The sequence below is a fragment of the Bufo gargarizans genome, chromosome 7, assembly GCF_014858855.1.
Source record: "Bufo gargarizans isolate SCDJY-AF-19 chromosome 7, ASM1485885v1, whole genome shotgun sequence".
Taxonomy (NCBI): Eukaryota; Metazoa; Chordata; class Amphibia; order Anura; family Bufonidae; genus Bufo; species Bufo gargarizans.
In genome coordinates this window covers 65,219,730-65,243,968 of record NC_058086.1, presented here as the reverse complement: position 1 = coordinate 65,243,968, position 24,239 = coordinate 65,219,730, and the positions used below count along the sequence as shown (strand labels likewise).

Here is a 24,239-nt window from a genome sequence, read left to right as displayed (position 1 = left end):
TCGGATTGGAGAAAACTCTGATAGGGACCCCTGACTTTACATTGAAAGTCAATGTGGGACGGATCCGTTTGCAATTGCACCATATTGGGTCAACGTCAAACGGATCCGTCTCCATTGACTTGCATTGTAAGTCAGGACGGATCCGTTTGGCTCCGCACGGACACCAAAACAACTTTTTTTTTTTTTTTTTTTAACTTTCCTTCATGTCTGGTGATCCTCCAAAAATCACGGAAGAAAAAACGGACACTGATCACGGAGCCCCGTTTTGCGGACCGTGAAAAAATACTGTCGTGTGCATGATGCACAGGGATTTCCATCAGTTATTGTGAGCCAAAACCAGGTGCGGCTTTAAATACAGAACAGGTGCAGATCTTTCCCTTATCCCTTATCTCTGTGGAGGCTCCAATCCTGGTTTTGGCTCACAATCACTGATGGAAATCACTGACCAAAACACTGATGTGTGAATGAGGCTTAAGGACTGATCAGTTCTTTATTGCCACCTGATTCCCCAGTGTTGTCTGCTTTCCTGCTACAACTGGAGTGAATTGTGTCATCTAATAAAAGCTATGTTAATTGCTAAATTAGTTTGAGATTTGATGACAATTTGATTGCATTGGATTAAGGCCTCTTGCACACGAATGTGCACGCCCTGTGGCCGTGCTGCGGCCCGCAATGCACGAACACCCACCGTGGGGCAGCCACAGCGGATAGCGGACCCATTCACTTTAATGGATCTGCGATCCCGCCTTTCCTTTAAAAGATAGGACATGCTCTTTATGCGGAACGGAAGTACAGGACGAAACCCTACGGAAGCACTACGTAGTGCTTCTGTAGGCTTTGGTTCCGTACTTCCGTTCCACACCCTTCCGCATCTCCTTATTTGCGGACCCATTGAAGTGAATGGGTCGGCATCCGTGATGCGGAATGCACACGGAACAGTACCCGTGTATTGCGGATCCGCAATACGGCCACGGGGCGCACACGTTCATGTGCAATAGGCCTAAAAGTTTGAGATTCCCAATTAGTGACAAAGGGGATGTTTCACTTCATTGGAGTCAATGGGACCTGTGGACAGGGGTGATGTTTTTGGATGAAAGCAGCTATATTTTTCTAATCCTGGACAACCCCTTTAAATACAACCATATGGAATTAGAAATATTTTTTTTTTTCAAATTTCAGCATGCTCTGGGTGTGGCGTTTTTCCACAGATTTATATACAGGAAAAATAAACTTCTGAAAAAATGACCAAAACAATGTGTGAATAAAAAAAAGAGCCAGAAAAAAATTAAAATGAAAAGTGGCAGCAAGCTTAAAGGCTATGTACACCATTTGGGGCAATTTTTTTTATTATAGCATTGTACTCATTTTGAGCTAATATTTTTTTTTTAAATTGGTCTTTATTAAAGACTATAGCACCCTTTTTTCTGTACAGAGCCGACATGCTCTAGAAGCACCTTTTTGGACTTTCTGTCTTTTCAGTCAGATCAGGAGCAAACAGACTCCTCATCTCTGCTCTCTGACCTTATAAAGCTCAGTTCTAATCTAACTGATAAGAATGTGGCTTAAATAAGTGCTTATGTTCTCTTAGTAGTTTAGAGATAAGGTTTATTAGGCTACTTTCACATTACAGTTTTTACTGGATCTGGCAGGGCTCAGCAAAAAACGCTTCCGTTACTGGTAATACCACCATCCGGATCCGTTATGAACAGATCCAGTTGTATTACCTTTAAAGGGGTTCTGCAGTTTTTTTAAACTGATGATCTATCCATCAGCATCTGATCGGCGAGGGTCCGACAACCGGGAGCCCTGCCGATCAGCTGTTAGAGAAGGCAGCGGCGCTGGCAGGAGCGCAGCGGCCTTCTCTCCGTTTACTGCAGGCCCAGTGACGTCACGACTAGTATCAATGGCTGGGCTACGCCCCTATGACGGATCTCAATACCGGAAAACTAAAACGCTAGTGTGAAAGTAGCCTTAGATGACCACAAAGTGAAAGTGAAAGTACCAGTCACACAGTTAACCCTTTGTAACAGAACAGCTCAATATTTTTTATAAAGGCCAATTGAAAAAATGTTTTTTACCCAAAAATGAGTAACATTTAAAATTGCCTTCGAAGGTGCACATAGCCTTTAAAGCATAAAAAACCCCTATAATTTGATAGACAATGTATCTGATCTATCCTAAGGACAGGTCATCAATATCAGATTGCCAGGGTCCGACTCCCGGCAACCCAGGCTTTTGAAGAGACTGCAGCGCTTGTACTGAGTTCTATTCACCATTTACTTACTCTTCGTTGATATTGCAGGGGTGAGCAGTGTAATTACAGCTCCTCCATCCCATTCACTTGAATGGCAAGGAAAAGTTGTAATTACATTACTCGCTGCTGCAATGTAGTGCTAGCGCTGCGTTCTCTAAAAAATCTGATGGGTTATCAATATCAGATCGGCAGGGGTCCATCTCCCAGCACGCCCACCGATCTGATATTGAAAACCTACCCTGAGGATAGGTCATCAATATTGGAAACTGGACAAGCCTTTTCAGGCTTTTAAGATGCATCCGTGTGAACAAGGCCTTATGTCCTGAATAGCATATTGCCAACCCGACTCAGCACTAGGTCTTGGAATGTGCGGCCTGCAACTGACACAGCACAATCCCACTTAGTCTCACTACTCGTACAGTACATGACCAGGCTGTACTCCATCCTCTATTTGTTCTGCACTGGCATCAGATACACCACAATTATTAAGAGTCGCAATGCATTTCGGTCCACTGGTGTGCCAGAGCTGAAATCTCTCCATCCAGGAGCTGGAGTAGATTTCAGCTGCAAAGTGCGGCAGTTTTTGGTCTCCCACATTGCTAAATGTGTTGGGCCTTGGAGGTCCCGCCTGTGGCCCTCTTCTCTTGCACAATTTTTACACAAGTGTCAAGAATGTCGGAAAGGGGGGAAAAGTTGTACATTTTGGCACAAGCTGCCAAAATTCGCAACTTTTCTGTCTCAGAGAACCAACATAGAAGCTTAATAAATCTCCAGGAGAGGAATTGAGTACAAGTATACTCTATGACCAAGAAGACTCAAACCAACAGGAAAGTTAAAGGGGTTGTCCAGGATACGAAAAATATTGCAGCTTTCTTCCAAAAACAGCACCACCCCTGTCCTTAGGTAGTGTCTGGTACTGCAGCTGAGCTTCATTGGAGTCAATGGGGCATAACTGCAATATCTGCAAACAACCTGTGGACAGGGGAGATGTTTTGGGATGGAAGCAGCTATATTTTTCTAATCCTGAACAACCCCTTTAAATACAAGCATATGGAATTAGAAAGACACGGCTGTTTGCTTCTCCCCCTGGCTCAGCATCACTCTTTTCTATGGGCTATGTCTGGTATTGTAGTTCAGGCAAATTCATATCTACTAATGTGGCCAAGCTGCAATACCAGACACAGCCAATGAACAGGAGTGGTGCTGTTTCTAATCCTGCACAACTCCAATTAAAATTGGAAAAATCTAAAAAGGAGGGCATTGGAGAACATGACACGGCTACATGAAGAGTGGCAAAATGGTCTTGTTTTAATGTTCGTAACTTTATAAGCCACAAGACAGATTCGCCGCTCCCCCTCCCGTCCCCATCACTGCAGATGCTGGTCTCAGCTTCTCTTTGGGTTTTATTTATATCATTTTTTTTTTTAATCATTTTAACATTTAATGCGCCTCAATTAAAGTGTTTTTAGAGTGGATCCAGCTTAAATTATGCATTAAGCACTTTGGTTAACGGTAGTTAAGGGCAAGGAGAGGGATTATAGTGGAGCATGTGTGTGTGTGTCAGTATATATATGTGCAGAGCGCTCTGCTGTAAAGCAGATTACGCTGCGGCATTTGCAATGGTAAGGGCAGCTCACAACCCGCATGCATATGGCTTGGGAGAGGAATTAACCCATTCGTGGGATGCAACAGTAATGCATGGGAGGCTCGTACATGAAATACTAGGGGATTCGTTCTTCTAAGAAAACAGGATTCCGAGCTGCTTTCAAGCCAGACTGATAACCATAGACATTGCTGGTGTCACCTTAATGGCACGGCACCAAGGTGACTAAAACTGGGGGGAGATTTGTTGGCTGGGATCCTGCAGCCCATCGATGTTACCGAATGCAAATTAATGACTCGAGATTTGGAGATTTAAAAAACTCATGAAGTTTGATCAGACCAACACTCATATTTCACTTTTTCTGATTATTTTTTTTACCCAAACACTGCAATCCTTTGTTAGAACAAACTTTTCCAAAAAATGAACAGGCATCCATGTTTTATACCATCTTGAGAATTTCACCCAGGGAATGTGTCATCTGAAAATGACCTACTGTTTGTATCAAGTTTTTATGTTAAACGGAGTCCGTCTTCCCAGCCAACTATTTGCATGGAGACATAGCTGTAGTTCACCTGATTAAAACGCGTTTTTTCTTTTGTAGCTCTCTGGTGTCATTCCCGAGTTACAATACTTTTTCCTAATATGTAATGTTTGGTGCAACAAGGGCATCACTATTGCTCTTGTTGCACTCAAACTCAGTTTTTTACGAAATCTTGAGGTGGTCACGCCGACCACTGAGAATTATATTATGCTGACCCGTCTCGGTACAAATCACTTTTCATCAATCATCTCTTTATCGTCATAGGCAGCACTGACGGCAAGATCGCCAACTCCATAATGATATACAGAAAACAATCTGCAATTGTAAAATAAAAATAATATTTATCACTACCTGGGTATCAATAAAAAAAATACAAATAAATACATGGTACATTCCCTTTAGGGTGCATTCACACGATTGTATTCATCTATCCGGATCTGTTTGGCAATTTTGCGGAACAGATTAGGACCCATCCAGTTCATTGGGGCCGCAAAAGATGCGAATAGACTTCGGATGTTTAATTTGCATAAAACTTCATTTGAATACTGTACAGAGTGAGAGCTCCGTACAGTATTAGGGCACTTTCACACTAGCGTTTTTCTTTTCCGGCGCTGAGTTCCGTCCTAGGGTCTCAAATCCGGAAAAGAACTGATCAGTTTTATCCTAATGCATTCTAAATGAAGAGTAATCCGTTCAGGATGCATCAGGATGTCTTCATTTCAGTCTTTTTGACTGATCAGGCTTTTCAGAAAACCGCAGCATGTTGTATTTTTACCTCCGGCCAAAAATCCTGAACACTTTGACTGAACGCCGGCTCAGGCCTTTTTCCCATTGACTTGCATTAACGCCGGATCAGGCCTTTTTCCCATTGACTTGCATTAACGCCTGTGTGTTCAGTCAAACCAGATCCGGCTTTTGCATGTTGAACCCGAAAAATGTGAAAAAAAAAAAAAAAAAGTTAAAGTCCATAAATGGCGGATCCGTTTTTTCCAAAGCACTTTTACATTGTGATCAAAATCCTGATCAGGATTCAAATGTAATCCGTTTTCACACGTTTTTCCGGATCCGGCGGGCAGTTCCGGAATTGAACGCCGGATTTAAACAACGCTAGTGTGAAAGTAGCCTTAGAATGTATTGGCTGAGGCAACTTCAGTAATAACTTCAAAAATGAATTTCTACTGTTAAAAACCTTTTCCTGAACTCTGGTTTGGTTCCAAGGTACCACTTGGAATTGAACCAGGAGTTTGGGAAAAGGTTTTTAAACAGAAATTAATTTTTGAAGTTATTACCCGAAGTTTTGCGAGACTTCGCAAAAGTAACAACTTCGGGTCATCGGAACAAATACATTCTAAGGGTCTATTCACACGTCCGCAGTATATTGCAATTTGCGGATCTGCTATACACCTGGCCGGCACCCCCATAGAACTGCCTATTGTCCGCAATTGCGGACAAGAATAGGACATGTTCAATTTTTTTACGGAGCCGCGGACCGGAAGATCGGGGGTGCGCTCCAGAAATGCGGATAGCACATTGTGTGCTGTCTGCATCCATTCAAGCCCCATAGAGAATGAATGGGTCCACACCCATTCCGCAATTTGCGGAACAGATGCAGACCTATTCTACGAACGTGTGAATGGACCCTAATACTGTATGGAGTTTTATGTGAATCGACTTCAGGTGTTTCATCCGAAGTTGATTCGCTCATCCCTATGAATTTTCTAAACACACGTGTAGGAAAAAAAAAACAAAAAAAAAAAAAAACAATTTGAAAAAAAAAATCTGCACCGAATCGAAGCAGATTTCTACGCCTCAAAATTATGCTTTTTTTTAATGCACTTTTGGCGCGTTTTTCAGGCTGATTTTTTACTTTATTAAATTCCATAGTACTTTTCTCACAAGCATCTTTTGGCACGTTTACGCGTGAAAAGAAATGCGCATGTGCACATCTCAAATGGTGCGTTTTTCTGCTTCTCATTAATTTGAATGGGGAAAAAAAAATCAATACCGATTCTGCCCGAAGATAGGACATGCTGCTTATTTACTCGCGTAAAAATGAAGCAAGCGCTGCTTTTCATTGAAATGAATAGGAGGCTTTTTTGAAGCAGATTTTGATATAGAAACAATTCAAAATCAGCGGCAAAAAAACCTCAGTGTGAACTGACCCTTACTCCACTCATATGCTTGTATGGGGAGCATACATGACTGTATGGCATTTTTGGCAATGCCGCTGTATACTGGCCAACCCCTCTAACCTTACGAGGACTTTTCACTGCAGTAATGGTTGGCCAAGAGGGGCTGACACTTTTTTTTTTTCCGGCAATGTAGATAGACCTGCAAACGCTGCTTTATTTGTACTGTGAGAACCAGTACTTGCTAATTTATTAATTTGTCTTTAAAGGGAACCTCGTTAGTTCTCCTGACAGGTCTGTTTTAGCAAATGCGAGTTTTCTTCCTGCAATACCAGTTCTGGAGCCTCTTTTCTTAGTACCTTGCATTGTGCCATTACTCCTGGAGATATATTAAATTCACAAATCTATCTATTTTTACTCATTTATATGGCGCCGACATATTCTGCAGCACTATACAGTACAGACATCATCACTGCTTGCTGTCTGCGAATGGGGCTCACAATCTTGAGGGTCTTCCCTATCAGTATGTCTTGGAGTGTGGGAGGAATATGGAGTACCCAGAGGAAAGCCACGCAAACTTCATGCAGATGTTGTCCTTGGTCGGAATCGAACCTAGGACCCTGATGCTACCAAATGGATGCAGCCATTGGACTTGTCAACAGGCTGTGACTCTACACAGTCAGCACTGATTGGACAGTTGGACAGTTTTTGTAGCAGGGTTAGGCACAGCCTGCTGCCCCAACCCACAATTCTGTGACTACTTCTAATGAACTAGTAGAGGGTCCCAATCCGTCCTGCTGGTCGAGCCCTTCTGTCTTCTTAGCCTGAAAGCTGTAATATTTACCAACCTCCTCCGGAGAACGGACAGATCCCACAATATGCACAGAGTGCAGAGTCTCTGTACAGTTACAGTCTTGTATCCACATATCGGAGGAAAGTGCCATCTGATTAGTGGACAAATAGGCAATTTTAAGATATATTAAAAGGTTTTATTATTTTTGCATGCATTATTGATTTTTTTTTTTGGGAGGGGGGTAGAGTTTACACAGTAGGTATGCATTTAAAAAAAAAATACATGTGAGGGCCAGAAAGGGTAAACTTGCATTCAGCTTTATTTTGCACTTTGTAAAAGGCTTGGAGGTTTGTCATGTTCCCCGAATGTGGCATGTTGCTTTAACATATCTGAAATTTCTTTCTCATCTGTGGCTTCATGTGGCTGGAAACCATCATTGTCCACAAGAGAGGGGTCAGCACCGTGGTCCAAGAGCAGGTCCACTACATCTGCGAACTCGCAAGCAGAAGCTATCGGGAACAAGACATTTATATAAGCATAAAATAATACAAAATGCAATAAATCACATATATCTTTCAATAAACAAAGTCAACCACAGTATACAGGCGCGTCAATGCACTTGTACAAGTCATGCATATTAAAATCCATGTTCTCCTCCAAAAACTTGCAATTCTACTATGGGTAACAGCAGGGTAGAGCAATCTAATTATTTTATTACTAACATAGTACCAACATATTCCACATCTCTTCACGGATAATCATCACTCACTGTCCCCAATGGAGCTTACAATCTAAATTCCATATATCAGTATATTTTGGATTGTGGCAGAAAACCAGAGTACCCGGAGGTAACCGAACCAAACACAGTGAGTACATACAACTAGGGTTGTTTCGGGAATCGAATTTTCGATACCCAATCAATACTTTTGTCTGGTATCGACCTAGATACTGGGATTTGCCTTTTTTCAATACTAGGCTTCGATATTGCGCAGTCTAGTATCAGAGAACATGGAGCGTGCTGCTCTCAGCACGCTCCGTGTTCTCTGCAGCACAGGGGAGAAGGAAGCAGTCTCTCCCTCCCCCCGGTGCCGCTGCCACCAATGAGGAAAGAGGGGCGGTGAGGGAAAGACGCTCACAGGCTGCCAGCTTCCTCACTGCGCCTGCGCCCAATGGCACGAGATTTTATCAGAGCACAGGGCTGTCAGGCAGATGCAAGCGCTGCCTGGTCCTATCAATGAGGACTTGGAGGGAGGCGACAAAGGTGGGAGAACGGAGCCTCTAGGAACAGGAACAACGCCCCCCGCGCCTAGAGGCAAATTAGCATATTATAAAAGTTAGATTTCTAGCGTAACGGGGGCATAGATAAAAGTAGGAATAGGCTAGTTAGGTTGTTTAGCTGACATTAGCGCATCGATTATGTCAGCTAGCTTAATCGGGTTAAATCTGGTTACAAACCCTTTAAAATCATTGGTGGCGCAGTGCACCCCCTCCCCCCAGTATTATAATCATTGGAGGCAGTGGCCACGGTGTCGCCTCCCCTCCTCCTCATTGGTGGTGCAGTGGTAGTTGTGATCAGAGTCCCAGCAGTGTAATCCTGGGGCTCCGATCGGTTACCATGGCAGCCAGGACGCTACTGAAGCCCTGACTGCCATGGTAAGCTCCCTGCTGCTGTGTGCACAAAGCACAGGGCAGCAGGGAGAGAAGTCCTATTCACCATAATAGAGCTCTATTAGGGTGAATAGGACAAGTGCTTAAAAGATCCCAGGTTCTAGCCCCTAAGGGGGAAAATGGTTATTAAATAAAAAGTAAAAAATTAAAATAAAAAAGTTGAAAAAAAAACCATCAAAATATTAGGTATAAAATCACCCCCTTTCCCAATTTTACATATGAAATATATAAACATATTACATATTGCCACTTCCAAAAAGTCCAAACTATTAAAATATTTTTTTAAAATAAGTGTCCTATGCGGTGGTCATCGTAACAGAAAAAATAAATAAAAACTGCATGATTCACCATTTTTTGTCACCTTGCCCCCCCCCCCCCCTCTCCCAAAAAAAAAATAGGATCGGACTGTTCTATTATGGGCCAGACGTTCCATAAAATGTGGAATGCACGCGGCTTTTTTTTGCGTGGTATTGAATGGTATAGAGTATCGCAATACTTTTTTATGGTATCAAAACAGATTTAAAATTTTGGTATCGAAACAACCCTAAGATGCTCTGTGCAGATGTTGTCCTTGGCTAGGTCTGAACCCAGTGTTGCCCACTGAGCCATAATAAATAAAGATAAGGGTCTGCAATGATGGTATTTGTTGCACACAAATCTACATAGTTTCCAATGATGGGAGGCCATCTTGTGTTCTGTTAATTTAACCAATTATTTATCCTAATTGTAACCCCGTTTATGTGCACTTAAAGGGGTGTTCCCATCTCAGACATTGGGGGCATATCGCTAGGATATGCCTCCAATGTCTGACAGGTGCAGGTCCCACCTCTGGGATATAGCCCCAATGCCTGAGATGGGAATTTCCCTTTAACATCTGCTCTGTGGAAGGGACTTGTTATAGAAAGTCACAAATAATATCTACTACTCTGACAACTCCCTAGACAGATGTTAAGATTATTATTTTTTTTCACATAGAAAGTCCTTGGATGACAGCAGTTTAAATCGCTGGGAGCAGGCTCGAACTCCGGTTGTACTGGTTTGATTTTGTGGCACTTTGAGTCTATGGCTGCATGCAATTAATGGAAGAGCTGAATTTCTGTTCCTCAAACCCTCTTCTCTGCACTGGCGATTTATACAAGTTCTCACACCAGATGTACTGGTGAGGACAATTAGGGGCACTGTGCAACAGCTCGATGGATACCCAGCTCCCAAAAGATCTGCTGTTTTAGCACCCATCTACTAGGCTGGATAGAGGGAGAAGTCAGTAGTTAAATTTCCCAAAAATCTGACATAACAAAAAATGTACTAGTTTATAACCTGTCTTGTTCATGCATAATATACTTGTTTTTTCATATGTATACCCCTTTTCATATGGACAGCGCCATGAAATAAATGTCTCTTTAATAATAAACTATAAGACACAGAATAAGTAAAGAAATGGAAAGCTCCAACCTGCTAATACATACATGGCTGGTCTCTTGGTCTACCACCCACACAGTCTGCTCTTTGGCCGTAGAGGGGACATATGGGGGAGATCTGTCAAAGACCTGTTTGTGCCTTTTTTATGCCACAAAAGTGGCACAGGAAAATATATCTCCTCCATAGAGTCACTGTAAGAAAATTAGAAAGACCTCTGTCCTTTTGAAGTGTATTAATGGGGCAGTCTCATGAAGACAACTCCTGCACATATACAGTTGAAACCAGAAGTTTACTACACTATATAAAAGGACACATATGCATGCTTTTCTCAATATCTAACAAAATCTGAAAAAAACTTTCCTGTTTTTGGTCAATTAGGATTACCATAATGTTTTGTCGAGAGATTATCTAACTAGCTATCTGAGAGAGAGAGAGGGAGAGAATGTTTTAAGGCATTTTTATTACTTTCTGCAAAGTCAAAAGTTGACATACATTCCATTAATATTTGGTACCATTGACATTAAACTGTATGACTTGGGTCAAACGTTTTGGATATCCTTCCACAAGCTTCTCACAATAGTTGGTTGGAATTTGGGCCCATTCCTCCTGACAAAACTGGTGTAACTGAGCCATGTTTGTTGGTCGCCTTGCTCGCACCTGCCTTTTCAGCTTTGCCCATACATTTTCAATAGGATTAAGATCAGGGCCTTGTGATGGCCGCTCCAAAACATTGATTTTGTTCTCCTTAAGCCACTCTGTAACCAGTTTGGCAGTATGCTTGGGGTCATTGTACATTTGGAAGACCCATTCCGCCCAAGCTTTAACTTCCTGGCTGATGTCTTGAGATGTTGCTTCAGTATTTCCACATAATCTTCTTTCCTCATGATGCCATCTATATTGTGAAGTGCACCAGTCCCTCCTGCAGCAAAACAACCCAACGTGATGCTGCCACCCCCGTGTTTTACAGTTGGAATGTTGTTCTTAGGCTTCCAAGCTTCTTCCTTTTTCCTCAAAACGTAACGATGGTCATTATGGTCAAAAAGTTCAATTTTAGTTTCGTCAGACCACAGGACATGTCTCCAGAAATGTAGGTCTTTGTTCCTGTGTGCATTTACAAACATTAATCTGGCTTTTTTATGCTTCTTTTGGAGTAATGGCTTCTTCCCGGCAGAGTGGCTTTTCAGCCCATGTTGATACATACAGCACTCGTTTCACTGTGGATATTGACACAATCTTACCAGCTTCCGCCCTCATCTTCACAAGGTCTTTTGCTTTTGTTCTTGGGTTGATATGCACATGTCGGACCGAAGCACGTTCATCTCTGGGGGACAGAACCCGTCTCCTTCCTGAGCTGTATGATGGCTGGATATTCCCATCTGGTTTGTACTTGCGTATAATTGTTTGTACAGATGAACGAGGCACCTTCAGGTATCTTGAAATTGCACCCAAGGTTGAGCCAGACTTGTGCAAGTCCACACTTCTCTTCCTGATATCTTGGCTGATTTCTTTAGACCTTCCCATGATGCTACACATAGAAGCAGTGTGTATCAGGTGTGCATTTAAATACATCCACAGGTGTGTCTCTAACTCAGATGTTGCCAATAAACCTAAGAAAAGCTTCCAAACACATGACCTCATCATATGGGCAGGCCAGAATTGTTTAAAGGCATAGTAATCTTACTGTATGTAAACATTTGACATTGAAAGAAAATAATTAAAATGCCTTAAAACATTCTCTCTCTCTCATTATTCTGGCATTTGGCAAATAATAATTATGGTAATCCTAATTGACCAAAAACAGGAAAGGTTTATTCTGACTTCATGTCAGATATTGAGAAAAACATGCATATGTGTCTTTTTATATAGTACCTGGTTTCAACTGTATGCTGTATTAGGACATATTACAAGTGAGCGCTTCAGGGAAACTTCTGCCTGGTCACATTATTCCCTTGGCATAATCAGCCGGGCTGCATTTTGTAAGAGGTTGTTTCTGGTGAGACAACTGCTTAAACTATTAAAATAACATACTTCTTTGATCAAATTTGCAATTTTTTTGTCTTTTCTTTGCACTTTTGAAGTTATAAACATCAGTAGAAAGAATGTAGGCGTGAGAAAATCCATAATTTTATTTAAGTTATGTTTTTAATTGCCTCGATAGTTACTAATGTAGCATCAACTGGAAGCGATCTGCCGCATGTGCCAATCTTACTGCTAATATCCATGTGTGAATGAAGCTTACGGTATAGACATAATCACCACTATCATCTATTTATCTTTAGGAGAGCTGTGTGGATATATAGATAGATATATAGAGATATATACACACACACTATATATATATATATATATATATATATATATATATATACTCTCACTGTATCTATAGGTCTATAGCACTCAAAAAATGACATATTTAAAAGGCATCTCTAATAGGAGTGCAAATATTTTTTGGGAAGCACGGTAACTGCGATTCCTCTAAGCGATGCAACCACTTTAACATCCTGATTGCAATTCTTTTCAGAGTGATGACAGCAGAGATGTATACTGCCTCCTCCCTGCACCAGATGGGGTCTAGTTCCCAGTCCAACCTCTCCCACTGCTTGAAGACGACTGATTTCCACTGGGAGATGCTGGAAATAGTATTTTACACCCCTATTCCAGGGCATCTTCAGAATGGAGGCAGCGACAGAGAGGGAGGGGAGCTGGATGCTGACCTTGGACAGGCACAAGCGAGAAAGATGGATTTACAACCCTTTTATGGGGTGCCTGACCTTTGTTATTACCTCTTGCTGTCAGGTTGCAGATAATTCAAGCTAAAGGATCTGCCCCGCACAAAGAGTTTAGGGGCAGGCAGATGTTACTCTGAGGGTCTACTGCAGAAACACGCCAACCCAAAACCAGTTCCCTGAAGAGGGCATTACACAAGGAAGGGTTTGCACATCATGACAGATTGTGTTTTTTGTTTTTGTCAAAACTGCAGCATTTTTGCACATTTTGTGAAAAATAACAGGACAAAACCAAAATCTGGAAGGGAAATGGATTGTGCTTTAAAACATGCATAGACCCAAATCTCCCCTGTACAAATGGGGCAAAAAGTCACTAATCCTAATATTTATACAGTGTAATCTTATCATAATGGCTGATGTCGGATGATAAATAGGGAGCATCTTTAGAAACTTTTGTCTAAATTTATACCACCTGTTGGTTGATTTAATTTGAACATCTTAAAGTGGCCAGGTCATCTTAGGAACCTGCCACCAGAAAAAATTAAATCCAGTACTTCCCTCGATTCTTGATGCTCCCGTTTTTTTTTTTTATGTTTACGGGCCCACCTACTGGTCCTGAGATACAGCCCCCGTACATTTTAGGGCAGTGGTTTTCTAAGTGGGCCCCTGCGAGCAGTGTTCTCCAGTGGAGTTTTATGCATGGCCCTGACGCCGTCTGATAAGTGGGGGCAGAGTCAGAATGGCATCTTCTCGAAGTATGCAGAAAGCAGGGTCATCGCGACCTAAGCCTTATCGCATGAGATCCTGCCCTCTGCGTATATTAGGAACAGGGAGCCAATGAACCTAAAAGAAACGCCAGTGACACATCCTCTTTAAATGAGTTGTGCCACAAAACATATTCTACATTTTTTTTTAAACCAGCACCTGGTTCTGAATACTTTTGTAATTGCATGCAATTAAAAATTAAGCATAGCTATTCAGTAAAATGCATCCGTATAGCGCCACCTGCTGTTTGTGCTTTTCCCGATTTCTTGTCTACCTCAATGAGGTGGTCACACGTGCTCAGCTTAAATCTTCATATTAGGGTTGTCACGATACCAAAATATTGATTCATTAAAAGTCGATACCATAAAAAAGTATTGCGATAATCTATACCATGCGAAAAAATAAAACACCAAAAAAGCTGCGTGCATTCCGCATTTTATGGAACATCCGGCCCAAAATAGAACAGTCCTATCCTATTTTTTTGGGGGGGGGGGAGGGGGGGACGACGACAAGGTAACAAAAAAAAAAATGGCGAATCGCAGAGTTTTTATTTATATTTTCTGTTACGGCGTTCACCACATAGGATATATATTTTTTATATTTTAATAGTTTGGACTTTTCAGACGTGGTGATATGTAATATGTCTATTTATTGTTTATATATTTTATATGTAAAATTGGGAAAGGGGGTGATTTATACCTACTATTTCCCCCCTTAGGGGCTAGAACCTGGGGTCTTTTAATCCCTTGTCCTATTCACCCTTATAGATCTTTATTAGGGTGAATAGGACTTCACACTCTCCCTGCTGCCCTGTGCTTTGTGCACACAGCAGCAGGGATATTACCATGGCAGCCAGGGCTTTAGTAGCGTCCTGGCTGCCATGGTAACCGATTGGAGCTTTGCGCCACTGCCACCAATGAGGAGGAGGAGGGGACCCTGTGGTCACTGCCATCAATGACTAATACTGGGGTTGTGGGGGCTGGAGGGCGCATTGCGCCACCAAAGAAGATAACTAACCCATTAATACAAATACAGGCGGCGGGTGCCAGCTGCAGAATCGCATAGCCGGCACCCGGCCTCTATGAAAGGGTGCTACGATCCACGGCAGTTAACCCCTCAGGTGCAGCACAGGGGGGAGGGAATGCTTCCTTCTCCACTGTGCTGCTGAGGGAACATGGCACACGCACCCTGACAAAGGACACATCCCCTGTGTCCTTTGAACGGTCAGACTGAAGAGAATCTAGCACAGCAATGTGTCCAATGAATATCTCTGAGGTACAGAGCTGCTTCTAGCTTAGTTAGAGACTGTCATGTACTATATGATGTCTGATTTTGATTTTTTACATCAATCATAGCATAACCCCTTTAAAGGGATATTCCAATCACAGACAATGGGGGATTATCGCTAGGATATGCCCCTATTGTCTGATAGCACCTACGCCGAGAATAGGGTGGGGAGAGTGATGGCTGGAGGACCTTGGGTTTCACAGGATTCAGCCACCACCAAGCGCTCTTCCCATACAAATGAATAAGAGCGCACTGTGTATGTGCGGCCACCACTCCTATTCATTTCTATGGGACTGACAAATAGCCGAGCACTGGCTTGGCTATTTGTCGGCTCCATAGAAATGAATCGACTGCGGCTTCACATGCACAGTGCACCACCTTTCCCCGCTCCGTTCTCAGTGTAGATGCGGGTCCGGCAGTGGGACCCGCACCTATCAGACAATGGGGGCATATCCTAGCGATATGCCTCCATTGTCTGTGATGGGAAAACCCCTTTTAAGTCCCACCCCTATCTCAGTAATGGCTCAAGCACACAAGAGTGTTTGTCATGTACCCGTATTGCGGACTCCAAACAGCAATATATGGGCACTGGCTGTGTGCACTCCGTATCACGGAAGCGGACCCATTGACTTGAATGGGTCCGCAATCCGCTGTGGAGGCACGGATTGGAAGCTCACAGAAGCACTACAAAGAAATTTGGTGGGATTTCGTTCCATGTCTCCGCACCGCAAAAATTAAAAAAAAATAATTAGAACGTCCGATATTTTTTTTTTGCAGTCTCTTGCAAATCGCGGACCCGTTCAAATCAATGGGCCCGCATCCGCAAACGGCATGGGGCACACACATTTGTGTGCATTATCCCCAAGCCAGTATCCTTTGCCACACAAGGCACAAAATGTGTCTAAGGCTACTTTCACACTAGCTTTTTTTTTGCGGATCTGGCATGGATCTGCAAAAATGCTTCCGTTACAATAATACAAACGCATGTATCCGTCATAAACGGATCCGGTTGTATTAGGTCTTCTATAGCCATGACGGATCCATCTTGAACACCATTGAAAGTCAATGGGGGACGGATCAGTTTTCTATTGTGCCAGAGAAAATGGATCCGTCCCCATTGACTTACATTGTGGGCCAGAACGGATCCGTTTGGCTCAGTTTTGTCAGACGGACACCAAAACTCTGCAGGCAGCCTTTTGGTGTCTGCCTCCAGAGTGGAATGGTGACTGGTCGGAGGCAAACTGACACATTCTGAGCGGATCCTTTTCCATTCAGAATGCATTAGGGCAACACTGATATGTTTGGGACCGCTTGTGAGAGTCCTGAACGGATCTCAGAAATGGAAAGCCAAAACGCTAGTGTGAAAGTAGCCTAAAAGCAGGCAAGACAATTGGAACAATTTAGGAGAGAATTCTCGTGTTTTAATACTAAGGTTAGTAAATCTCTCCATGTGTCAGTGTCTTTTTACGATGAATCAGTAACCTATACACATGCTGTAATGATGAGACCGGTACATATAAAGTAAAGAAAGGAAAATACCACCTACCATAATGTAACGGTGTCTGCCCTTCACCGTCCTGGAGAGGAAAAAAAAAAAAAAAAAGAAAGAAATTGAAAAAATATAATTGATCAATTGTTTCTACAAACCTATATATAGTTGTATAAAAGGATTGGCAGGTCTTCTAAAGATCTCTCTAAGTGTCCCCCAGCTTCAGTGTGTATTGATAAACTGTCATGTCATAGACCGGGTAAGCATTAATGTATTTGGCTGCTTCACTCCAAGCGGCTAAACATGCGACTGATGTATAATATTACACATATCCAGAATAATGCCATGCGATATTCCCCAAATCTGTATGCACCACTTTATTGCTAATGTGTACAGGACCTTAAAATGACATACACTGACTAGGTGATGGAAATGGCATCAGGGTTCAATCAAACTTAAAGGGGTATTATGGTTTTATCAAATTGTATGTATGATGAAAAGCTTGGGTCCATCCACGCGGCCGCTATAGTCGGTTATTGCCCGGGTCTACAAAGACTGGTGGATGACCAGAGAAATATTGTCACAGGAGAGGAGTACAGCGTTTTTATTTTATTTAAACTTACTCTGGATTTGGGGATTTTTCAGGGGTAATTTGCTGCAAAATATGCAACAATAGGGCTTTGTTGCGGATTTTGAATTTCCTACTGAAGTCAATAGAGAAAATCCGCAATAATCCATGACTAAATCGACGACATAAATGGACATACTGCCGTTTAAAAAAATCCACACCGCAGGTCAATTTCTGTCACACCAACCTATACTAGCTCCAGTAGGTAACCACTGTGCACACTACTCTAGAAAATCCACACCAAAGTTATAGGTACACAGCATAAAGTTAATCAAAATATACACTTTTACATAAACCATTAATAGAAAAATCTAAAATCTGCAGCAGTAGCATATACAGAAAAAAAGAGCCACAGTATATATGTCACGTGTTATTAAGCAAATCCTATCTATAAACCCCATGTTAAAGTATAGTTCCCACTCTTAGACGGTATTAGAGGGTAGTATTCATTCCTGCATAGTGAAAACAAGGGGGCGAGGGAGAGGATCCCCTGAGGAAGTGAACTGCGCAACGTGCGTTGGGGTACAAGCCACACTGGTCTGTAGAACTCTTCTATTCATTCCCTGATGTTCTCCATTTACTATTTATTGCACTGGGCACTTTGTCATCATTTGCTGAGGTTATGTACCGTGTTCCCTCTCCCTCCTTGCAGGAATTAATACTACCCTCTAATACCGTCTAGGGCAGGAATGGCCAACCTGCGGCTCTCCAGCTGTTGCAAAACTACAACTCCCAGAATGCCTAGACTGCTTACAGCTATCAGCCTACAGCAGGGCATGGTGGGAGTTGTAGTTTTACAATAGTTGGAGAGCCGCAGGTTGGACAGCCCCAGCAGAATGGACACGCCACCTGAGCTGCAGCAGAAAGGACACTCCCCTGAGCTGTCAGCTTGATATAAATCTAGCAGAGCAATGAATGTGGAGATCTCTGGATCCATGTGAAGTACAGGGCTGGTTCCAGCTTTGTTAGAAAGAGATTGTCATGTACTATATGATGTCCGATTTTCATATTTTTTTTTACATTAATTATGGGATTACCCTTTTAATAAAAGGCACTTACTAATGTATTGTAATTTTCCATACTGTCTCCTCCCGGGCTTGATTCATATTTCCATTGCATTACACACATTCCGTTTCCATGGTTACAACGACCCTGCATTAGTGGTGGCCGTGCTTGCACACTACAGGAAAAAGCGTTGTCCTATGCACACTCATGGCTCCAGCGACCAGAAAGGCCAGCACTTTTTTGTATATTGTGAAAGCAAGGCCACCGCTGATTGATTGCAGAGTGGTTGCAACTATGAAAAATGAATCCAGCCAGCAAAGGAAGCAATATGGACAATTACAATACATTAGTAGGTGTCTTGTATTAAAAGGATTTTCTGAGATTTTTATACTGATGACCTACCCTCTAGATAGGTCATCAGTACCTGTTCAGTGGGGGTCCAACACCCAGGACCCCCACCGAGTAGCTGTTTTGAGAAGGCAGCAGCGCCCCTGTGAGCTCACCAAGCATAGCGCTGTACATAGTACAGCAGCTCAGCCCCATTTACTTCAATAGAGCTGAGCTGCTCCTATGCCACGTGAGCAATGAACGTGACATCACTGGACTAGGACAAGCTGCTGCCATCTGATTGGTGGAAGTCTCCAGTGTCAGATAGGTCATCAGTAAACCAAAATCTTGGAAAACCCCTTTAACTTTATCTACATGATAAATGCCATTTAGTGAAGTGAGGCAAAACTTTAGCAGCTTCTTATAAAACCTTCTGTGTATGTGTACAGGAATACCACACAGTGCCAAGAGACTGGCACTACTTAAAACGCTACCCAGCATTCCCAGGTGCCCGGATGTCAAGTTTGCCTATATAGGCAGGAGGGATTTCTCACGGTCTACCTAGGAAAATCTTACATGAATCCGTGCTAGAGACCTGGAATTTTGTGGAGCTGTACACACTGTCCATGTCATGGTACCCTTTCAACGTGCAAGTAATCCAGCTTTCCAAGGACCATGGGAGGCAAACCTGCCTCGCTATGGCACTATTTGGGAGTAAGGAGAAGGATTTACTTAGACAGACTAATTATTGAGCAGTCCCTATTACAGGTCCTTATAACGTATTTTAGTCATATAGCACCAACAGTGCAGTGCTTTACAGGAGTTATAATTAATTTTCTACCCAGCTTTCCCAGGACTCTGAATGATCAATCTGTCTGTCTATGCTACAGTATGGAGGATTTTTTTTACTGGGATTCTTACACAGCTTTTCCGGGCTCCTGGCTAGCAAACCTAGGGACCTACAATGCTGGGGATTTATATGCTGGGTTAGAATCTCTGTGGGGTGGTGATGGGGGCACATTTGGTTATATAAAATACACACAAAGCCGCCCTGATATGCTGTGTGCTTCTTTCATACGTATGAAGGCAATATAAGCTGTTGTCACCAATACAGCTAAATAGTGTTGTCACTCAGCTTTTCCAGGATCCTGAATGGCAAGCTGGTCTAACTATATGAAGGGATTACTACACAGATCCTAAATGTAATATCAGGACAACCGTGAATATATCTTATATATGTAGTTTGATCCCCAGCAAACCGCCACGTGGTACCCAGCTTTTCAAAGCTGCTGAAAGGCAAATCTGCAAAATTATGCAGCGAAGGGAAGGATTATTACAGCATAACTAGGCAGATTAGCTATTCGGCTGCATGTTCTATAGCTGGTACTGTTTGTACTATTAGTAACTAGGAGATTCCTTCCAACAAAATGACCGCACTCTCTGTGTAGACAAATTATCCACACTAAACGCAGCCCCCTATTCCGAAATATCCAGGCTAATGTGCACTAGCATCAGAGGGAAGAGACTTGGCTGCAGCCTGAGAAAACAGTGCACTGCTTTTCTAGTTTATTTTCCATGGTCTGCAATTGTGATATCTGATGAAATGAGAGCAAATAAAGAGAGACTGTTACGTTGTGTAGGTTGCTGTCTTTTGTTTGGATTCTGGCTTTAGTGGCCCTTTAAATGTTGGTCGGGAGAAAAGCCCTTTAATTATTAATGTGCCTACGTTTCATTTCAGTAGATAGGGATTTGCACAGCTACCCCCATAAAATAAGGGGTGGTCCCAGCTACCAATGACCTCCTGTGGTTGTGGAGCTCTATACACATGGTTAGAGTTAGGATTATCTCTGCACATCTGTATAGAATATTGTCAGCCACTAACTGCCTTGTGCCATGTACTGCTCTGTAGTGTGATGTGTACTATTTTTACACTATTTTTTTTTTTTTTACTATTTTCACCCTTCATTGCAGTTCAACCTAATATGAAATAAAATAAAAATAGGCTCCCCAATAGAGTAAACTGAGAAAATGACAACATACATTTCAAGGGATGTACACGGAAACGGATGCGACAAGTGACCATGCTGATGGACTTCAGACCACCCAGTAGTGCAGTGGTTAAATTAAACTGACAGTGCCCCTAATGGGTTGTCCCCAGAGAATGAATACAGAGGTTAATGAATACAAAGAAACACAAAGCTGCCGAATGTTTCAGCATTCCACCTGACCCAAGCAGAGAGACTGAGAAAAATAGGGGACAGATGATGTGGGTGGGAGGATGGGTCGGGAGACTCGTGCCAGCCCTGAAACAACCAAGCATCTGAGCCCTGCCACGCGCTCCTGATTGGATTAACATCTCAGCTCCTAACAGATGAGTGGTTTGTCTGATGGGATCACAGGAGGTAACAAAGGTCTTCTCCCATCAGTTATGGTGTATATGGCTTGGGAATAAGGGTGAAACGTTAAAAAAAAAAAAAAAAAAAAAAAAAAAGGTAGAGAAGCTTAAAACATGCAACAGAAGGTGTAAACCTTGCGTTCTGCAGACCGCCTCTGCAGAAGATTTTGCTTCCATGACTTTCATTTCTTAGAAATAACTTGAATTGAGCAGCTGCATCTGACGAACACAAGAGGCTCGACTATTTTACATGTTATATAAGCTTTTTACCAACTGCTTTGATAGAATTTTTACTTTTGTTTGCTGTAAAGTCAATGCCAGATCAAAGTGGCCATGAGGCCAAAAATAAAAAAAAGTTTTGCCAAAATTATAATAAAATCCTTTTCGTAACACTGCAATGAATTTGGGCAGGCCAGGACCCTTGATGGGGGGGGGGGGGGGGGGGGGGGGGGGGGTTGCTTGTAGTGGCTTCTTTAAAGAGGACCTGTCGTCTCTCCTGACATGTTTTTTTAGTAACTACTTACTTTCCTCGCGTAATAACAATTCTGGAGGATCATAACTTCTAGTAGGAATAATAAAAAGGAACAGTACAACATAAAGTCACTACAGAATTGTTGTTATTACATGGGGAATGCAAGTAGTTACTAAACATGCATGTCAGGAAAGGGGACAGGTTCTCTTTAAAAGGACTCCAATGGCAGGGCTCCATAGGAACATAGTATAATCAGACTCCAATGCTAATACAATGTAGTCTATGAAAGTAGCAATTTGAGAATTGCTCGTTATAGGGAACCTATAGGAACTATCTACAGTATATTAAAAAAAAATATATATATAATATATATATAATATATATATATATATATATATATATACACATACACACATATATACACATATATACAGGTCCTTCTCCAAAAATTAGCATATTGTGATAAAGTTCATTATTTTCTGTAATGTACTGATAAACATTAGACTTTCATATATTTTAGATTCATTACACACAACTGAAGTAGTTCAAGCCTTTTATTGTTTTAATATTGATGATTTTGGCATACAGCTCATGAAAACCCAAATTTCCTATCTCCAAAAATTAGCATATTTCATCCGACCAATAAAAGAAAAGTGTTTTTAATACAAAAAAAGTCAACCTTCAAATAATGATGTTCAGTTCTGCACTCAATACTTGGTCCGGAATCCTTTTGCAGAAATGACTGCTTCAATGCGGCGTGGCATGGAGGCAATCAGCCTGTGGCACTGCTGAGGTGTTATGGAGGCCCAGGATGCTTCCATAGCGGCCTTAAGCTCATCCAGAGTGTTGGGTCTTGCGTCTCTCAACTTTCTCTTCCCAATATCCCACAGATTCTCTATGGGGTTCAGGTCAGGAGAGTTGGCAGGCCAATTGAGCACAGTAATACCATGGTCAGTAAACCATTTACCAGTGGTTTTGGCACTGTGAGCAGGTGCCAGGTCGTGCTGAAAAATGAAATCTTCATCTCCATAAAGCTTTTCAGCAGATGGAAGCATGAAGTGCTCCAAAATCTCCTGATAGCTAGCTGCATTGACCCTGCCCTTGATAAAACACAGTGGACCAACACCAGCAGCTGACATGGCACCCCAGACCATCACTGACCGTGGGTACTTGACACTGGACTTCAGGCATTTTGGCATTTCCCTCTCCCCAGTCTTCCTCCAGACTCTGGCACCTTGATTTCCGAATGACATGCAACAGTCCAGTGCTGCTTCTCTGTAGCCCAGGTCAGGCGCTTCTGCCGCTGTTTCTGGTTCAAAAGTGGCTTGACCTGGGGAATGCGGCACCTGTAGCCCATTTCCTGCACACGCCTGTACACGGTGGCTCTGGATGTTTCTACTCCAGACTCAGTCCACTGCTTCCGCAGGTCCCCCAAGGTCTGGAATCGGTCCTTCTCCACAATCTTCCTCAGGGTCCGGTCACCTCTTCTCGTTGTGCAGCGTTTTCTGCCACACTTTTTCCTTCCCACAGACTTCCCACTGAGGTGCCTTGATACAGCACTCTGGGAACAGCCTATTCGTTCAGAAATTTCTTTCTGTGTCTTACCCTCTTGCTTGAGGGTGTCAATGATGGCCTTCTGGACAGCAGTCAGGTCGGCAGTCTTACCCATGATTGCGGTTTTGAGTAATGAACCAGGCTGGGAGTTTTAAAAGCCTCAGGAATCTTTTGCAGGTGTTTAGAGTTAATTAGTTGATTCAGATGATTAGGTTAATAGCTCGTTTAGAGAACCTTTTCATGATATGCTATTTTTTTGAGATAGGAATTTTGGGTTTTCATGAGCTGTATGCCAAAATCATCAATATTAAAACAATAAAAGGCTTGAACTACTTCAGTTGGTGTGTAATGAATCTAAAATATATGAAAGTCTAATGTTTACCAGTACATTACAGAAAATAATGAACTTTATCACAATATGCTAATTTTTTGAGAAGGACCTGTATATATATATATATATATATATATATATCTCCATCTCTATATGGGAAGCGGACCGAAACGTCGCTGTTTGGGTGAATAAAGGATCCCACATTTTTTTCACCATTGGATGTGCTGCGGTGGATTTATTTCTTCTATAATATCTATCTATCCATCTATCTATATCTATATCTATCTCTCTATCTATATCTATATATCTATCTATCACCCTCCTATGTCCAAAATCTAAATGCAATTGCATAAGCAATAAATAAAAAAACAAAACAAAAAAATGGGCATGCTTTTATTGCAGCACTTTTGAGGTTTGTGCCTTTTGCAACATGCTGTAGGTATGGCATTTTCTTTGCCATTTGTCCTATAGGCTTCTCTAAAAAAGCGCATTAAAAAGGCAAAAAACACACTGATAAATGTCAGCCTGTGCGTGATGGAGCCATAAGGTTGCCTGCACACGGTGCAGATTTATGTGCATTAAATCTACAAGAAATCTGCACAAAAAAAAACTGCACTATTTATCGTGTTGTGGTTTTTAGTGCAGATTTTCCATAGAACTCACCATTCCATTGAAAAGAATAAACAAAAATAGGCAATTGAGCCAGTGGGTCAATATCCGTACCCAGGTATAAAAGTAAAGTAGTGTACGTGACATTTACCTAATCTCACTCACTTTATAGTAGGTACTGTATTGCGCCGCGTTTTTTCTAGCACAAAATCTGCATCGTGTGCAGCCACCTTTATACTTACAG

General features: G+C 42.2%; 1 protein-coding gene across 1 annotated transcript in view; it reads right to left on the bottom strand.

Moving 5' to 3' along the window:
- Positions 1-7,616: 7,616 nt before the first annotated feature.
- Positions 7,617-24,239, bottom strand: part of ACBD6 (acyl-CoA binding domain containing 6) — an 87,819-nt gene continuing 71,196 nt past the window's right edge. Inside the window, exons 7-8 of the mRNA XM_044301333.1 lie at positions 16,732-16,762; positions 7,617-7,829 (exon numbers count right to left, since the gene is read on the bottom strand). Of these exons, the coding sequence (XP_044157268.1) occupies positions 7,639-7,829; positions 16,732-16,762 (222 nt within the window). The 3' untranslated portion in view covers positions 7,617-7,638. The remainder of the gene's footprint in view (positions 7,830-16,731; positions 16,763-24,239) is intronic.